General features: G+C 45.0%; 1 protein-coding gene across 9 annotated transcripts in view; it reads left to right on the forward strand.

Annotated features, from left to right (window-relative positions):
* SLC39A11 (solute carrier family 39 member 11) overlaps positions 1 to 20,142 on the forward strand; it is a 404,617-nt gene that overhangs the window by 62,732 nt on the left and 321,743 nt on the right. For all 9 annotated transcript variants that reach the window (XR_012154971.1, XM_073312119.2, XM_073312120.2 and 6 more), the window contains one exon: positions 19,569 to 19,713. Coding sequence is in view for 8 of the 9 variants with exons in the window: in XM_073312119.2 (XP_073168220.1) it covers positions 19,569 to 19,713 (145 nt within the window). In the remaining variant the exon portion in view is untranslated. The remainder of the gene's footprint in view (positions 1 to 19,568; positions 19,714 to 20,142) is intronic.

A 20,142-nucleotide genomic window follows, 5' to 3' on the forward strand; every position in this document is an offset into this window, starting at 1 on the left:
AATGCTTGCTATGGCAACAAAAGGAGTTTTTTCATTGCTGTAAGTAATCCACTTCTACGAGCAGCAGCTAAGTCGATGGAAGAATTCTTCCAACAGCCTCGTCATGTCTACACTGGGCCTTAGGTTGGCATAGCTACTGTGCTCAGGGGTATGAATTTTTCACACTCCTGAGTCCTGTAGTGATGTTGACCTCATATTCAAGTGTAGACCAGGCTTAAGTTCTGTCACTTCCAGATAAGTGTCTTCCTCATTTCTCAACTTTATTCTAGGAACATAGGAATTGCCAGGCAGGATCAGACCAGCAGTCCATATAGGCCAGTGTCCTGTCTCTGTTAATGACCAGCACGAGATGCTTCAGAGGAAGGTTGAAGAAACCTGGCTTTAGGCAGCAATGGGGAAAATCTGCCCGCAAAGAAAAGTTCTTTCCTGGCCCCCATTAGTTAAAGGTTGGTTCATGCCCTGAAGCAAGAGGGTTTATATCCATTCCACAACTCCTGGTGGTTTTATTTTTCCCCATGTTGAACCATGAGCAAGAAGCTTTCAAATTTCAATATCCTCCGTGTTCAAGGATGGAGCATGCGTGTCCAGGAGACGAAAATGCTTTTACTTTAGACAGTTGAGGAGGAAAGGTATCTGTGTGTGTGTGTCATATACGATCAAAAATCCGTGATGGAAGCTCCAATATAGAACAGGGCATTCCTTACCCTCACTGTGAGGAGCCAACAGGGTTCAGTTACCAAGTTGTTGGAAGGACTGGCTGCTGTGACTTAGATTGCTTCGTACAGACAGAATGTGTTGCCTGGTAAGTGAAATCAGGTGTCAAAAGTAGCATTAGCAGAAAGTCACCGCTGCATAACTGCTCTCCTCTTCATCGATCACCCCTTGGAGATACTTCTTGAGGCAATAAGGCTCATTATGTGTATGAGCACAATTTTAAACCAAAATAATTTGTCTGACCATTTAATGAACGTGCTCAAGAGAACTGCCACTGCATGCATCCCAGGTTTACAGGAGCCGACAATCCGTTTCAGTTGAGGTTTGGATGAATCTGGGACGTGAGCAGTCTCCACTTGAAGGAGATAAAGCACAAATGTGGAAATAGAAAGGGGGATGGGAACTAGTGCTGTTTTTTATTCTTCGTGGTATATAAAGAAGGTCTGAAAGGTTGGTTTGTGTGTTGGTTTTTCTCCTGCTTGTGGGTTTTTTGTTTAATTTGGAAGCATCATGAATGTCAAAGGCAATCTCCCTTGGTTTAGCCGGGGGACTGTCTGGATGTGGATCGTGAACCTTTGTTCGAAGGGCTGTCTCATCGGAACTTTAACAGAAGAGCTTTTCTCCCAGCTGTTCTGCTGTTTGAATTAGAGATGTTATGAGCTGAGACTAAGATGCTTTATAAATAAACAAACATTGTGTTAAATAGCCCACAACAAAACCCCACAGAATTTGAAACGGTCTATGTGAAAATCACGTCCTCCCTTGGTCAGGTTTCACTTGTGCGGTTTGGCTGCTGTCACCTTGCTAGTCCTGCTGCCAGCCATAGCATCCCAGGAAAAAGCTGCCCCCACCCTCCAAAAAACAAACCAGTCAACTCACAAGAGGAGAAAGGGGATCCCCCATTGTACCCTTTCAGTGGTAGGACAGGGAGAAACCAACCTCTGAGGCCTTTATACATAATAAAAAAAAACAAAACAAAAACTCAAGCATTCCTCCTACCTCTGCTGGTCTACTTTAGGTACCGTGGCCAGCCAGTAGCATCGACCACATCCTTCAGGGGATCCAGATCTGATCTTGCATCAAAGTGAAGTGCCTGGGCAGTTTTAGGACCAAGGATTGTTGATTTGGCCGTGTGCCATGTTGTCACAGCTGATGAGATCGGCTGGGATTCCGTGGAGGGGGAGGTGGATCTAGCAGATTTCTCTTCAGCGCCGTAGGTTCTAGATCTACCGCTTAGGCTGTATCCATGCTGAGCTTTTTCTTTGACGCTTCTCAGCATTGCTCTAGCAGGGCAGATCCGGGGATGGGAACAAGGACTGGAGCTTTAGCATGGGCAAGGCCCCAGGGTTTTTCCCCTCTAACCCGTCCTGGAGCACTATAAACCCAGGGCTTGTCCCCACTGCGAAATTGTCAACGAAACGTTTGTCTTTCACGGGTACTTAAAAAAGCACCCCCACCCCCCTGCGAAAGACACAATTTTTACCAACACAAGCGGCAGGAGCGCTCTCCTGCCGACAAAGCGAAAGCCGCTCGCAGGGCTGGAAGTATTTTGTTGGCAAAAGTGCTGACAAAATACCGAAAAAGAGCGTAGACACACGCTGACTTGTAGACAAAAGCTGCGTGGTGTAGACAAGCCCTTACGCTATACACTTAAATGTGGGTGTAACGACGTTGCTGAGAGATGTGACAAGTCCACGCCCTGAGCGATGCAGTTGTACCGACCCCGGGGCAGACCGCACTGTGTCAGCAGGAGAGCGTCTCCTGTCGACTTAGCTACCCTCTCTTGTGGCGGTGGATTAACTACGCTGACAGGAGAGCGTTACAGCGGGACGCCTGCACCCGTGTAACTGTGCTGTTGCAGCTTTTTAAGTGTAGACCCTGCCCTAAGTGTAAGTCCAAGGCGTTCTGCTAAAGTAGGGCAACGTAGGGGAAGATGTGCACACGCACAGCATCAATGTACAGTTCATGAAGTAAACCACAGCACCAAACTGCCTTTACCTTCAGCACTCTTACCTGTCTCTCTTGCTTGCCTGTTTCTGTCCTCTTGTCCCCCAATGTTAACCCTGATCTGTACCCAGAAAACAGTGAAGTTAATTCTTGGCACTGATTTTCACCTGCATTTTAATTTTTGTAATAAACACTGATACATTCCTAGGGAATTGGAAACAAAATAAAAATGGAAAATGAAGGACCTTGTTCATGGTACAGGCCGTAGAACTTCTCCAAGATGATTCCCATTCGAACCACAGCATCTCTTTTAGAAAATCATGTAGTCCTGATTTCAAAATTCCCAGTGACGGAGAATCCATTACTGATTGTCCCAGTCATTAATTATACTCACTGCTAAAATGGTTCCAGTGGGTAATTACTCACTGTTAACTTGATCTGCCATGATAGATCTGAAAAGGGTGTTGTGGTGTTTTGTTTTTTTAAAACGCTTCCTGAGGTGAAATGTTCATTCTGAGAGCCTGGCACAGAGCTCTTAAGCGCAGATCTCACTGGTTCTATGGACTTACTGGGATCATAGGTTGGATCCCAAGTATTCTTAAAATTCCGGCCTGAGATGATCAGTTTCTTGGTTCTCTGAAGGAAAATCTTCAGATGACAAAAAGAAGGATTCGGGCAAAATTTCTTCTCGGGCTTTCAGCACAAAAGCGACAAAGCATAGAGCAGAACCTCTCAGAGAGCAGCTGCTTCTAGTGTATTCACAAGTAAAAAGAGGGGATCATTTGGCCAGATTTAGCAGAGAGTTTAACAGCCAGGGTACAGGCAGAAAGCCCACTGGGATTGCGTATAGCCAACTCAATACAGCCCCCCGGCAGTTTTTTCTTTGAGCGTCTGCAGTAGGTTAAACTTCAACTCAACTTTCCTTAGGAACAGGTTTCAGAGGAGCAGCCGTGTTAGTCTGTATTCGCAAAAAGAAAAGGAGGACTTGTGGCACCTTAGAGACTAACCAGTTTATTTGAGCAGAAGCTTTCATGAGCTACAGCTCACTTCATCATTAGGAACAGGAGATCATGAGGCAGGAGCCAGCCTGATCTTTCTCCAGTCACTATCAGCTGAGGCTACCTCAAGATATTGCTCAGGGGAGCAAAACAAAAAAGAGCGGGAAGGTCAAATCCAACCTCTGCGCCAAAGTCAGAGTTTTAAAAACTTGGGGCACTTCAGATGCTTAATGCGAACGGGGCAGGCAGAGTCAATGGGGCATGCACAATGCTAATTCACAACTGAGCAAGGACCCGATCATCAGCTGGAATCAATCAGCATAGCTGCGAGAACTTCAGTTCACGCTAGCTGAGGGCCTGGTCCCAGAAGTTCCAGTTCTGTGAGACAGGATCTTTGAGTCGGCTTTAATTCTGTCCCCTGTACAAACCTGACAGAGGCATAATGTAATCAGCAGCGTGCATCTGCAACTGCTTCAAGGCTTCATTGCACTCCTTCGCATGTGCTCAGAATAAAAGCAAGGCATGCTAATCGATAGACACAGTCAAGATGGTTCTCTGCGATGCATCGCCAGCCATGCTAGTCCATGAAAAGACATGAATTAACTTACGAATGGCATTTGCCCTTGTTTTGTCAGGAATTAGACAAAGATGCAGAAGCAATTTTTAGCACATCAGATATTTTAGCACTGATCGGATATGGATTTAGCAGAGGGAGAGGAGGATTTGAAATCAGTTATGCAGTTTCCCACTTTCCATTCTTACAGAGCAAAATCTATCAACAAGATTTCTCCCCTCCCCATTTACATTGATGACATACCAGCTCATTATGGGGAATTTATTCTCTTGGGAGACTGGAAGCAGGGAGGGGAAAGGGGATTTTGTATTTTAACCCTTGCTGATAAATACCCCATATGTTGCCCAATATCTGTAGCTTCAGCCTTATATATTCTGGGTGTGTAAACTTCATACAGCTGCTCAGATCAGTTCTTTGAGGTTCAGGGACACTTTCAGATTCCCTTGCAATGCCAAGAGAGTCTGAGTTCCATCTTGTCAGAGTAAATTTGGGGTTACATTAATACTAATGAGGATGCAAGGATGCAGTGCCATCTCCTCAGCTCCCTGCCACACATTCAAGCGTTGGCTACCAGCAGCCTAAACCCAATGTACTCTCTCAACATCTCTGCCAAGCGCAGTAGGGAGTGAGTTTGAGAATCTCATGGAAAAGGCGTTGCAGGAGTTAAAACAGGTGCTCCGGACCCAACTCCTCCCCTTCCCGCTTCAAAACATGCAGAAGGGAAGAAGTCACTTTGAACCATCCCTGGCGATCTACCTCCTCTGCCCTTCCGCGAGGGTGGGTCTGCATTAAGGGGTGAACAAGATCATTCAGTTTGAACTTTACGCAAATCGACTCCTCTGGCATGCTTAAGTGAGATTCCCAGACGTGCCTTTGCATGCCAGCAGGAGCAGGTAACTTCGTCTCTTAGAGGGCTATTTCCCCCTCCCGAACATTAATGACAATAATTTAGAGAGTCACTTGCAAAGCCCAAAAACCCCTCATTTCAAAAAAGAATGACAAGGAACCATTGTGATGTAAATACCAGAGCAAGGAGACAATGAGCCTTCCAGACTGATGTGATAACAGTGTTTGCTAGCATACAACCATATTCTTTGTAATTACCCCCATAATTCCCTCCCCACACTCTCCGAACGGGTTTCAGTGAATTGTAGAGCATATTAAAATGCTCCAATTAATCATACAGCATGGAAAAGGTCATTTAATTTTGCTTTTAAACAAGCGAGTGCATTAACACAACTCTCCTCCCCCCCCTCCCTCCCCCCCCAAAGGAGCAGACAGTGATGAAACGAGTGCAGGTCTTGTGGAAGGTGAATTAAGTTCTGAGCATTGAAATAATAAAAAGGGGTGTCACTAAGAATGATGGATTGGTAGGGGCCGCAGAGTAATCTAATTTTTAACATAAAGACTCGGCAAGCCTGCCTGATGTGATGGCTTTATGTAGGGCCAGTTTAGATTTGTTCCCTAGGGACAAAACCTGTCAGAGTAGAGAGACCTTTTCTTCTCAGGGAAAGTAAACTTATCAAAAGTTATCCTCAGGCAGAGACGATACAGAACAAAGGAACAAGCTGGCAGACATCTCAGGGTGCCAGGAATCTATTGCTTTAAGAGAGCAAGCGTGGTCCAGTGGTCAGAGCAGTAGTCTAGATCTTGGGAAATATGGGCAAGTCACTTAAGATAGATGAGGGTGCTGATAGGGGAAATGCAAAGGGATGTAAAAGATACAAGCTAGATTTAGGAGTCTCCCAACAAGGGAGGTGGCTTTAAAAGCAGAAATGGGAGGTGGTGGTGGGGATTAAAAATACAATTGTAGGGTGAATTTAGTGCTGGTAAAGGCATTGGAGGAAATATTCTGTCATGCAATGCACTATTAGACTGTGGATCTCATTGCCACGGATGTTAAGGCCAAGAGTTTAGCAAGATTCAGAAAAGAACTGGATATTTTTATCTGCAGGTCAAGATCAGAATTAGAATCATTAATGCCAACAAAACCTGGGTGGGATATTAAACTTTCAGGGTTTAAGTCAGTCTTTGTCTGTTAGAGATCAGGATGAGCCCTAATGTAGGGTGCAGTTTATCCCCCATCTGCCACCTGTAGGAATCTTATACCTTCCTGTGAAGCCACTGTCAGAGACAGGATCCTGGGCTGGATGGATCTTGGCACTGATTCAGTCGGGCAGTTCTTGTATTCCTGTTTCACATGGGCCAACTAACATCCTGGAAGAAATCTACTGAAGAACAATGTATTAAAAGCAGCCACATGTCCTTGGGCCAGTGGCTTTTTGTATTTCCTTTGCTATTATTTCAGTTATGTACCCGTTCTGAGTAAGAATGTTTTCCCTTGCAGTCTAGCTCTTCCCTCTGCATGCTACCGCCGTGAAGTCCTACTCCTGTATGACATCACGCTCCATAGCCATAGTAATGAATGTGATGTCACACGTGGACATCACCGAGGAAGTATGGGAAGGGGAGGAGCAAAGAACTTTGTTAAAGACCGTCTTTAAGAGTCGGAAAGGGCCTCAGGAATCACATTGGAAAGGTATACCAGACACTGCTCTTTATGCACTTTTAAAAGTTTCCTCCAGATCCTTTTTTAAAATGGATGAGAATTTCCTGGCTTTACAGTGTGCTCTTTGCTGAGCTACACACAGCCCCCGTGCAGTCCTTCCCTCCTTGCTGGTAAATCAGTACCAGCCATTCCCTGCCCGATTCATATTCGAGCAGAAAGCATTGTTTGCTGTGAGCACGTCAGGAAAGTCAACAGTTGCCACTGGAATCTGGTTTTAATGGTGCCAAAGGAACAGATGCTGCTGTTCACAAGCGTTCAGACGCGGGCAGTTTGACCTGGTTTCTTTCGTAGCAGAGCGAGCAGAGTTTTCCTTTGGAAGTGTAATCACAGAATATGGAGAGACCTTCTCAAGCTGGAATCTGAGGCGCGATTGGAAAAAGTAGCGACTTCTGTTGTCACTGCCATTCAGACAGGTCTATTTCTTCCCCTGCCCATCTCTTCTTAGATGCAATTAATGAAAATTAAGCACCAGATCAATTCTCTATTCATATGGTCAAGAACGCTAGAAGATGTCAACTGTAAGACTGTAAATAAGCCCTTGGCTGTACAGTGGAGAAGGGCTGAAGTGTGAAGAAGATCCTATCCCATCCTATCTGAATGACCAGAAAGAGGTGTATGAAATTCTTAAAGGGATTCTGCTCTTGAAGTGTGGCACATGAGATTCAAATACCAACAATTCACAGGCAGAAACTCGACAGTAGTAGAGTAGCAGCTGTGTTAGTCTGGATCCGCAAAAAGAAAAGGAGGACTTGTGGCACCTTAGAGACTAACCAATTTATTTGAGCATAAGCTTTCGTGAGCTACAGCTCACTTCATCGATGCATCCGATGAAGTGAGCTGTAGCTCACGAAAGCTGTAGCTTTTCTTTTTGACAGTAGTAGGCATTGCATCAGACTGTCTAATTTTATCGCACTACTGATGCTTTAGGGGATCTATGTATAACTTATGAATTCTAGTTAATGTTATGAAGCTGTGATAAAATTGTGTCGTGGAATGGATGCCGCAAAGTGGGTGTGGAGTCGGCCATCTGCTGTCAGGGCTCTAGCCCGGGGTTCTCAAACTGGGGATCGTGAGAGTATTATGTGGAGGGTCGCGAGCTGTCAGCCTCCACCCCCAAACCCCGCTTTGCTGCCAGCATTTATAATCGTGTTAAATATAAAAAAGTGTGTTTAATTTATAAGGAGGGGGTCGCACTCAGAGGCTTGCCTGTGTGTAAGGGGTCACCAATACAAAAGTGTGAGAACCACTGCCTAGCAGTTACAGTGGTGGGTAGTTAGGCCTTTAATGGTTTCCCATTCAGCTGGAAGCACCTTGGAACAATGAGTTGGCTGAAGCCTCGGGTAACCAATTTGACCACATTTCTCTGCAGGAGGCCGAGGGGAGTGGAAAGTCCCCAGCAGAAGACTGAAGAAGTCAGAGGTTGTTGGTGGGACATAGAAACTTGAGGGACTCATGGGAACGGATAAAGCTTGGGCAGGAGAGGGGTGCATGCTGTCATAGCAAGGGAGTCCCAGTTAACCACAGGGCAGTTTTAAGCAGCAGCCCTGTACTAAATCAGTATAGCTGTTGCCAGAGCGGTACTTTGGTTGCAGGGTCAGAGATTTTTACTGGTATTCACCTAGGGTGGGAAAATGGCAGGGGGAAAGAAGCCAAGCAGTGTCCATTTACTGATGCTGGGTGGAGGAGCGAGGGGGAATCCCCTTTGGAAAGGTGATCTTGCTGCCTTTTCCACGACCTGCCCCTAACATCCTCTTCCGTAGCAGGACCACTTGGGCTGTCTTTTTAAAAGGACCTAAGTAGGTTGAAAAGCGAAGGGGATTTTTGACCAAAGGCCGGGGAAGCATCTGAAATGACTTGAGTCAGGAGTCATTCAGCCAAGCCGAGCTGCTGTCTGTATGTAGATTTCAGAGTAACAGCCGTGTTAGTCTGTATTTGCAAAAAGAAAAGGAGTACTTGTGGCACCTTAGAGACTAACCAATTTATTTGAGCATAAGCTTTCGTGAACTACAGCTCACTTCATCGGATGCATACTGTGAAAAGTACAGAAGACGTTTTTATACACACAAACCATGAAAAAATGGGTGATTATCACTACAAAAGGTTTTCTCTCCCCCCACCCCACTCTCCTGCTGGTAATAGCTTTTGTAAAGTGATCACTCTCCTTACAATGTTTATGATAATCAAGGTGGGCCATTTCCAGCACTCTGATCCCACTGAGAGTTACCAAAAGAAACTACAGCATTTGCTCAAGAAACTCCTTGAAAAAGCACAAGATCAAATCCCCACAGACACACCCCTGGAACCCAGACCTGGGATAGTCTGTCTACTACCCAAGATCCATAAACCTGGAAATCCTGGGCGCCCCATCATCTTAGGCATTGGCACCCTGACAGCAGGATTGTCTGGCTATGTAGACTCCCTCCTCAGGCCCTACGCTACCAGCACTCCCAGCTACCTTCGAGACACCACTGACTTCCTGAGGAAACTACAATCCATCGGTGATCTTCCTGATAACACCATCCTGGCCACTATGGATGTTGAAGCCCTCTACACCAACATTCCACACAAAGATGGACTACAAGCCATCAAGAAAACTATCCCCAATAATGTCACGGCTAACCTGGTGGCTGAACTTTGTGACTTTGTCCTTACCCATAACTGTTTTACATTTGGGGACAATGTATACCTTCAAATCAGCGGCACTGCTATGGGTACCCGCATGGCCCCACAGTATGCCAACATTTTTATGGCTGACTTAGAACAATGCTTCCTCAGCTTTCATCCCCTAAAGCCCCTACTCTACTTGCGCTATATTGATGACATCTTCATCATCTGGACCCATGGAAAAGAAGCCCTTGAGGAATTCCACCATGATTTCAATAATTTCCATCCCACCATCAACCATGGTCACATAAACACCACCCTATACCAGAAACCTACTGACCGCTATTCCTACCTACATGCCTCCAGCTTTCACCCTGACCACACCACAAGATCCATCGTCTACAGCCAAGCTCTGCGATACAACCGCATTTGCTCCAACCCCTCAGACAGAGACAAACACCTACAAGATCTCTATCAAGCATTCTTACAACTACAATACCCACCAGCGGAAGTGAAGAAACAGATTGATAGAGCCAGAAGAGTTCCCAGAAGTCACCTACTACACTAACAAAGAAAATAACAGAACGCCACTAGCCGTCACCTTCAGCCCCCAACTAAAACCCCTCCAACGCATTATCAAGGATCTACAACCTATCCTGAAGAATGACCCAACACTCTCACAAATCTTGGGAGACAGGCCAATCCTTGCCTACAGACAGCCCCCCAACCTGAAGCGAATACTCACCGGCAACCACATACCACACAACAGAACCACTAACCCAGGAATCTATCCTTGCAACAAAGCCCGTTGCCAACTGTACCCACATATCTATTCAGGGCACACCATCACAGGGCCTAATCACATCAGCCACACTATCAGAGGCTCGTTCACCTGCACGTCTACCAATGTGGTATATGCCATCATGTGCCAGCAATGCCCCTCTGCCATGTACATTGGTCAAACTGGACAGTCTCTACGTAAAAGAATAAATGGACACAAATCAGATGTCAAGAATTATAACATTCATAAACCAGTCGGAGAACACTTCAATCTCTCTGGTCACGCAATTACAGACATGAAAGTTGCGATATTACAACAGAAAAACTTCAAATCCAGACTCCAGCGAGAGACTGCTGAATTGGAATTTATTTGCAAATTGGATACAATTAACTTAGGCTTGAATAGAACCTGGGAGTGGCTAAGTCATTATGCAAGGTAACCTATTTCCCCTTGTTCCCCCCCCCCTCCCCTCAGATGTTCTTGTTAAACCCTAGATTTGTGCTGGAAATGGCCCACCTTGATTATCATACACATTGTAAGGAGAGTGATCACTTTACATAAGCTATTACCAGCAGGAGAGTGGGGTGGGGGGAAGAAAACCTTTTGTAGTGATAATCACCCATTTTTTCATGGTTTGTGTGTATAAAAACGTCTTCTGTACTTTCCACAGTATGCATGAAGTGACGAAGCGATGAAGTGAGCTGTAGCTCATGAAAGCTTATGCTCCAATAAATTGGTTAGTTTCTAAGGTGCCACAAGTACTCCTTTTCTTTTTGTCTGTATGTAAGAGCACCGAGATGGAGAGTGCCTATGACAGGAGTAGCTGCCTAATGTCACTTGGCTTTTCTTAGCATTTGTGATGGTTTGTTATGCATCGTAGGATCTCGTGCTCTTCATTTGAACTGTCTACAGGGGTGGGGTGGGGGAAAGGCAGGGGCTGAGGAGTAGCTGTTCTCAAAATCAGCCGGCTTTAGAAGCATAATCTAGCAGGGAAGTGTAAAAGCATGGCGTTAAGGAATGAGAACAAAGAATTAGAGGAAGCTTTCCTTCCTCTCCGCTCCACTGAAGATGGTAGGAGCTGGTGACTGTCAGCAGGGAAGCCTTTTCGCTCGACAATTCTTGAAAAATACTCTCTGGAAGGCAAGAATGCAAAAGCTCAATATATAATCCCTAGCTCTTGTCTAGCACTTCTCTTTGTAGGTCTCAGTGTGCTTTACAAAGCAGGCAGGTGTCATTAGATTTGTTTTACCTAGAGGGAAACTGAGGCACGGGCAGGGGAAATGAGATGACTTGTCAAAGGTCACCCAGCAAGCCAGTGGCAGAGCTGGGGAAAGAACCTGTTTCTTGAGACCTAGCCCAGTGCTCTAAACACTAGATACTTTGGGTCAAACTTTCAAAATGATTTAGCCTCCTAAGTCTCGTTGAAAGTCAGTCGGGTGGAGGAAGGCTTTCTTACAGTGAGAAACCAGGGAGGAAAAGTTCTTGGGAACCACTAAACCTGAAATGGCAGATCCACACAGGCCTCCCGTGGGGCGGCAGCATGGTCTGATGGACAGGGTACTGCACTGGGGCTTGGAGACCTTCTGTTCCCAGCTCTGCCATGACTTGCTGCGTGACTCTTCTCTGGGCATCTCTTTCCTGTCACACCCTTTGTCTATCATCTCAAAGCTCGTTGGGGTCGGGAGTGTGTGTGTGTAAATATCACAACAGAAGATCTAAGCCTTTTTATTCTTTTAAAGTGGGGGGGAAAAAAAAAGAGCCCCAATCCCAGGAGATGCTAAAGCAAGTTGAACACCAGTTGCTTTCAGTGAGAGTATTCAGGATTAAACTCTGATGATCTAAACCAGGGGTTCTCCCAAGAAATATTTTGGTGGCCACTAACTAATTGGTGGCCTCAGAGTGTGGCCACTAACTCTTGCTGGTGGCCACTCTGACCATTTCCCCTAAAATATTTAATTAACTTTAGGAAAAACAAATAAATATGCACACATACATGTCCAAATCATTGTAATTTATTTATGTAGAAGTTTTTTTGCAGACAAAATAATCTACAGTTGTCTCTCTTCTTTACTGGACCTAAAGCGAATAGAAACACAAATGAGGTGCTTTGCATGTTCTGCCTACTTGGTTGAGTTTTTTTTTAAAGACTTTTTCTAGCTAGTAAGTCTGCTCCTGTGAAAAGTGATATTTGTACATTTGTTAATATCACTTTTCCCAGCAGACTTACTCAGCTCGGGCAAGCTGGGGGACAAATTAAGCCCTGGATGTTGCCGGGGGGGGGGGGGGGAATGCAGTGACGCTTTGGGGTCTGGATGGAGGAGGCAGCCGGAGTCAGAGAGATGGTGGGGGGTGAGCCTGGGGCCAGACCCTGGGGTCCCGCTGCATGGCTGGAGGCTGGCGGAGGCAGTGGGGGCCAGGGATGACACGTGTGTGTGTGTTGGGGGGGGGTGAGCCTGGGGCCAGAACATGAAGCCCTGTGGCTGGGGGCAGGAGCCCACTGCCACAAGGCCAGAGCCTGCTGCCCACCACCCCAGGGAAAGTGGAGAACTCCCACTGATCACCTGCTCCTCCAGAAGGGGGTAGGGATCAGCCCCTGCTGTTGGGCCTGGGGGAGGGCCCTCTGCTTTGCGCCCCCTCCCCATCACCACCCAGGAGGCTGTGGCCGCACAGAAAGCTCCTGGTGGCCACCTTTGAGAAACGCTGATCTAAACTTCCAGTCAAGAGACCGAACTGGTGTCTCCCAAGGTAGACTGCAAGAGATTACGAGCCCCTTCCCTGACACCCCCAGCCGTACACAGTTGAACAGCAAACCATCTATTTTCCAAAGTTCTCTGGTATTGGAGTTTGTCTACATAAGAGAAACTCCATCGGGACTGATCCCAGGTCTGTCAAACATGATCTCAAGAGCAGGCTTTGTCATGGTAGACAATATGAATACTGATAGATTTTCCAGGGGAGGTAGAAGCCAATCATGTGTGAGTCCTGCACGACCCGGGTTGTTTCTAGGATAGATGTTGAAATTTTCCGACCGTTTAGAATAATTGTAGATTTGCTTTAGGAGGGTGTATGGTGTTGCAGTTTCTTGGTAATAAAAAGGGCAGAGGCTGGTTTTGCCCGGCCACTGTGTCTGTGTTGGAGAGACTGCACGGTAAATAACACGACTGGCACAATGTTGAGTTCTCTGGCTTGCTTTATACCGGAGGATCTAATGGCCCTTCTTCCTTGATATCTAAAATGAAACAATTTTACTGGGACCTCATTCACCAGAATAATTTTTTCCAGCTGTAGAGATCTTCCTGTCCACATCTCTCATTCACCAGGCATTGTGAAATGCACTAGTCCCGGTGTTTTTTCAATTAACTATGATTAGCAACATGAGCTAATTAACATGGGCTAACTTTTCCTTTTCCCTTCCTAATGCTTTTGGAACCCACTGACATGTTCCAATTAAGGGGCCCAGGCGGGGAGCAGATTGGAGTGACTCAGAGCACTCGCAGTTGGAATAAATCCAGCGCTTTGCGGAATGTCACTAATATTGTTCAAATTGATGAAGTTGCGTGTGTGTGTGTGGGGGTGTAAGGTCAGTATGCGTCTGTTGACAATAAGCATCTGAAATGGCAGTATATCTCCCGGTTGTCTCTATTTAGGCATGAGCGGCACAGGAAAGCTTTAGAGACGCTCAGCATGGGTAGCAGAAGAAATAACTAGGGGTAGCTTTTTATCATTGCCAACTTTCAGGCAAATGCATCTTAGAAGTAGATTGCTTGCTTGATTATATAGATCTGTAATGCTAGCAGCCTGGCGGTTGCTTACGCTGATCCTTCCCTTTTCATTGCAATCTTTAATTTATGGACTGCTCTATGTTCTGGTCATGCTCTTTGCTTTTAATTTTGTTACCCTTCTGTGCTGACAGGACAGAGATGAGAGCCAGTTGTCTTTCTGGTGCCAGCAAATCAGTTGATGATAAACTGTGCAAAGCTGCTGCTTGCTTGTCTGATTTGTTCTGTAGCTTCAGGCTTACTAGGTGCTCTGCTAGATGCAGAAGGACAGATTGTGGCTTTGGCGAGTGTACGGCCTCCATGAAGACATGACGTAAGTGAGAGCAGTGACTAACGTAAGCAGGGTGAGAGTAGGACAGAATTATATGAATAGGTTCATGCAATCATTTAGACCGGTTGCATACACTTAATAGTTGAAGCTTTATTAATATCACCTGAATCGTCCTCATTAATTCGCACCAGATTAGATCACTTCTTGTAGGCCATGCTGCAAAAGTGACCTTTTAGGATCAGAGGCTGACCCTGGTAGGGTTTTAGGAAAAGTGTTCCCTCCTTGGGGAAGTGGAAGCATGGGACTAAGCACACAGGTGGCAGGGGAGTGGCTATGGAGGGGCTGACAGAGAAAGGAGAGACAGAGGGACAGTTCTTTTTAAGTTGCGGATGGGATTTTCCCTCAGTCTTTCAGTCACTTGAACGTCCTTCCTTCCTGCAAAAATCCACGTTCTTCTGATCGGTACCTTTGCTGAAAAAAGGTGGCAGCTGCTAAACCTTTCTCCCACTTCTGTGTATCTCATCTGAGCCCTCGTTGAGCTCCTCCGCAGCAGAACAGTTCTCCCTTCTTTTCCCCCCTCAAAGTTAATTTTAATCGTTGGTGAGAGCTGCAGGATCCGCCGAGAGCCTCTCTTTCTCCCTTCTCTTCAGGGGTCAGTATTTTTATGTCTGCATCTGTAACTTTCACTCCATGCATCTGAAGAAGTGAGATTTTTACTCACGAGAGCTTATGCTCAAATAAATCTGTTAGTCTTTAAGGTGCTACTGGGCTCCTTGTTCTTTCTCCATAGACACCACCCAGCATAGATAGCAGCAGGGCAAGTTAGCCCTTTCTCAGTCAATGCCATATCTGGAGAAAGAAAGCATCTTTCTCACCACACCTGATCAGTCCTTAGCCTCACTCTGCATCTGCCGACAAAGGTTTTGATGGTGGGCTTGTTGAGGATGGGTGTCTGCATCACTGGGAACGGACTGAAGTCATCAACTCCTTTCACACCCAGTTGCCTCTTGGGCACAGTTGGCCTTGGTTCTCTTTCCTTCCCTATGTTGGTGTTTGGTTTTTGCAGGCAGTATACAAAGGGTTTAGCAGCATGTTGTTTATTTGCCCCCAGTTTACCGAGTGGGAGGGGGGAAGTTATTTCAAGTATATGATCCACATCACCCTGGATGAGTGACCCGTCCTCTTCGTTATTTACCACTCCCCCAAGTTTTGTGTTATCAGCCAGCTTTGTCAGTGATGTTTGTTTTCTTCCAGTCTTTTGTAAAAATGTTAAATAGCACAGGGCCAAAAACCGATCCCCGTGGGGTCCCACTGGAAACACACCCCATTCGCAGTTACATTTTAAGACCCATCAGTCAGTTTTTAATCCATTTAAGGTGTACCAGGTTAATTTTATATTCTAGTTTTTTAATAACAATGTCGTGTGGTATTAAGTCGAACACCTTACAGAAATCTAAATCTGTTATATTAACACTATTACCATTATCAACCAAACTTGTAATCTCATGAAAAAAATATCCAGTTAGTTTGAGAGGATCTATTGCCCATAAATCCATGCTGATTGGCATTAAGTACATTGTCCTCCTTTAATTCTTCATTAATCGAGTCCTGAATCAGCCACTCCATTATCTTGCCAGTGATCAGTATCAGGCTGACAGGCCTACAATTATCTGGGTCATCGAACAGGGGCTCCTGCAGATCCCCAATTCACGCAGGTAGATGGAGAAGTCAGAACTCTGAGTGCTTTCAACTCCCACTCCAAGTCTTTACTGCTGTTAGAAATGGCCTAAAAAGTGATGATGCACTAAATAAAGCACAGATTTTCCTCCATCCTCCTGAGTTTACCTCTCATTAGTTTTACTCGGTTATCTCATTGTGTCTGTGTGAGATGTTTTAGTTGGGGATTGGTCCTGCTTTGAGCAGGGGGTTGGACTAGATGACCTCCTGAGGTCCCTTCCAACCCTGATATTCTATGATTCTGCAGTAACAGGTCTGGCCAAGGTCAGCTTTCACAGAATGTGAGTGTTTCCTGTTTTGTGTTTGAGTGTGTTGCACAATCACACAGACTTTTCTGGGAAGAAATCTCTTTGCTTTTGAGGTCAAACACAGATGAGGTTTGTAAGGCTCTGCCACCCCCATAATAAACACTAAAGGGTAGGGAAGGGAACAAATGCTTTTAGGTTAACACATGCTCTGCAGTTTGCATTGAAACAGGTTTCTGCTTCACCTTTCTCTTGTTTTGCCAGGGTGATTTGGGCCCTGGTCATGGAATCTGATCCCAGTGCTCATGCAGACCCAATCACAGACAACTGGTGTATTCATTGGTTCTTGCTAAATTCATGCTTCCTTTAAAAAATTAGATTTATCCTTGACCCTCTTCTTATCCTATGTCTAGTTATTGAGAATTAAGTTGCATGAAAAATGTTTAAACCCATGAGGTTATGGAAAATATTGTGAAATAAGGAAATTAACTGCATTGTTCCAAACGTCCTGCATTGTTGATTTTTGTTCCTTTGAATGTTAGGAATTCTGCTGTCTCCGATTTAGAAGACAGCAATGTCTTACTCTCCTGAACAGTTCATCAGCATTTGCTAATCTGGCACTGCAGGGTGTTGCATCCGATTGATTCAATTTATGGATCTTTGTCCTTTTTAGTCCATATCAGATTGTGGCACTTACTTGAAGTCCCCCTCTGTGCACACCCTTCCAGTATTTCATGGAAAATGTTTACACTTCCCCATGTTTTTTTCATCCACTCATCACATATTCTGTAGGACACCTGATCCTACCCTAGTCCATCTTAGACAGACTCCCGCGGAAAATCTGGGAAATGCTGAGAGGAAGAAAAGATTTGTAACGTTTTGCTAAGGAAAAGTCCTTTCTAAAAGAAGAGTGCCTCATCAGGGTATCTTCTAATTGCCGGGTTAATGGAATTGAAAGCACCCTGATTAAATTGCAGTAGAACGATGATAGCAAATATGTGATTAGCATTAATAACGTCAGTCGGAATATAATATGCAAACGAGGGGATAATAGTTTAATTATTCATCTTCAACCTTTATTTTTTTTAAAGTCACTTTACTCATCAAGTTTCTCATTGCCAGCTCTGGTGGTTTAGTGTATGCTAGTTTATATTGCTGCTCTCTGAATTGAAGAACCAAAGCCAGGTTGCCACTGTCCTGTCTCAGGTAGAACGAACACCCTGATGTCCCATGCTTTGAACAGCGATCCCTTTCTTGACGCTTTACGTTCTTCCAGCCTTTGCTTTGCGAGTACCTTGCCATCCGTTTTGTCTCTAGGGTTAAACCCTTTAATGAATCCAGGACCTGAAAACTGCAGAAAAAGAAGTTGCAATTTCTAGGGAAACGAGTAGCACCGAAAGGAGCTGAAATTTACAATGTGTGTTAATCTCTGTTCCAAGGGGAGACATACTGAAATCTAACACATTCTCCAATCTTTCCTCCCCTCTCCTCTATAGGCTTTCTGTGACCTTTTCTAAGCTGGAAATGTTGTCACTAAATTCTGTAGCAAGCAGAAAGTTGGATTTAAACAGCATATATATGGTGGAGTTGTTGTGCCAATGAGACCTACTGAAATTCAGTTCTTTACTGCCACATATAGTCTTCTAGTTGAGCGTATGGAGGTCAGCAGTGACATCTGGTGGCCTGTCGGGTTAACCTCAGCTGTGAATTTGCTATCTGTCTCTTGGTGTGTCTTTTGAATCACAATTTTGCCGTCTCACAGGGACGTGTTTCCCCGGCCTATGGTATTGCAAGTTCCTACAGTCTATGGGAGAGTCCATTTGGACTTACTGCAAATCTAACACTGACCTGGAAACGTGATATTGTGTCTGACTGGTTCAATGAATTGCCTTCTTGGACAATGTCTTTGTGTAGGAGCCCCTTTCCTGGACCAGGACTCCATTGTGTTTGTACAGCACCTACCACATTTATTTTGTTTTTATATGGGCACATTGTCTCCGTCCCCCATCGATGTATAGTTTAAAAACCAGAAAGCTGTATCCTCAAAATATTCTCAATACTGTTAAAGGTGTGATCGTACTCTGGAAACGATTCAATCAAATTACATCGTATGGTCCTTATTTATTCTTTCCCTCAATTCCAAGGAAATATGCTCAGTTCTGAGTTTGTTTTTTTCCCTCTCCCTAATTGCCAGTGCTGCAAACTCAGGCCTCAATTGAGAAAAGCCTCCTTTTTCAGAAATGCACTTAAATACATGCTTAAGTTCCATTGCAGTTAATGGGCATAAACAGATGCTTACAGCTCAGCATGTGTTTTTTGTGCTCTCCTGAATGGGGCCCTAGATCTGAGGCCCCAATCCTTCAAAACATGAACCTCAAAGTGCTCACAGGCTTTGCTGAATCAGGGTCTGAAAGTCCAGCTTGAATGTTTTCTGCCTGTATCCCTGATGTGCAGTGCAAGGTTCCCTGTGCAGTTTTGACTGTGCATGAGCCAGAATACAATGCAGCTCACTCCTCTGTAGTTATATTGGCTCAGCAGTGCTGACGGCAGCATACATTTTGTCAGCAGAGTAAGGTACTGTGTGGTTAGAGGTTTTTCTCACTGTAACTACACTTGAATTATGTTGATACATTTTTTTCTTTAAAAAAAAGTGGCATTTGGAGTTTGTTTTGAAACCAAAAATTTTGTACGCAATTTAAAAACACCAAACTGTCTTTAATGAGAAGCCGGTGTATATTCACGAGTATATGGGCATGAAATTAACATCTTTGTTTTTAAAATCCCGTTCCCTGCTTCTTTTTCACTGCCAGATCCATCCCTGTATATTGAGTGCAGCCAATGCAGAAACTTCTGCAGAATGCATTAGGTTTGCAGATGAAGGATGGAGTCGAAATTCCAGTTCTTGCAAACCCACAAAAAGTCTTTAAACTGCCGCTTTGTGGAATCTGCCTTATGAAACCTGACAGTTTGTGAAACCTGCCTGGTTTAGTTTTTAACTACATAAAGTTTTTAACTCAGGCCCGGTTTGTGGAAAGACATGCTGAAAGTCATCAGGCTTCCCAGCGAGCTTGGTTCTGTCTTCTTGGTTTGTAGCAAAACCCTGCAAAGCTTGATGGCTTCCGTTTGAGTTGGTTTGAATTCAAAACTCTGGGAGGTGTGAACCAAGCCCAAAAGAAACTTTTGCATGAAACCCTGAGAATCAAACACACTGAGCAGTGCCCAGATCTGCCTTTAAAACCTCTGCAGATTCCAAAGTTGTCTTTGAGCATTGGGTAGGGGGGGGATGTAGAGAGAGGAAGACTCACTCACACACAGAAACAATGTTAAATTTCCCTCTAATCCATTTCAGGGCATCAGTGAACCTCCCCATGCCGCCTTGTCTAGGAGCTACGATCCGAGAGCGGTGAAAGAGAAGTATGACCCCGAGCCGACTTATCACCAGGACTACGGGAATGAGCTCTCCATCCGGATAGGTAGAACTGGGCTTCATTCAGGCAAGCATCCTGTCATATACCAACAGCAGAGTTAGAAGAACTGGATTAAATTGGCTCATAGACCATAATACTATATGCTCAAAATTTAATCAACTTCGGTACACATACACACTTTCTCCCTCTCTCTTTCTTGGTGCAGGCTGGCGTCTGGCCCAAGAATCATTGCTTCTGTTTCTCCTTCAGTTCTCAAAACCACTTGCATGAATTATTAATAATTAGACATCTAATTTGACAGTGAAATGAAATTCACTTACCTTGAGATAACAGTTTTTCAGCTGAGAAGGAGTGAGCGGCTGGGTCACTTTTGCCTCCCAATGCTGAATTGTATGCACCTGTGACCCTGGTGATGGCTTGCTGTAATTATGGGCCATGACTGATGGTCACTTTGTGGCTCCTTATTTTGGAGGATAATAGAACTGGTAGCTGTTA

Source organism: Lepidochelys kempii, chromosome 14 (genome assembly GCF_965140285.1).
Source record: "Lepidochelys kempii isolate rLepKem1 chromosome 14, rLepKem1.hap1, whole genome shotgun sequence".
Taxonomy (NCBI): domain Eukaryota; kingdom Metazoa; phylum Chordata; order Testudines; family Cheloniidae; genus Lepidochelys; species Lepidochelys kempii.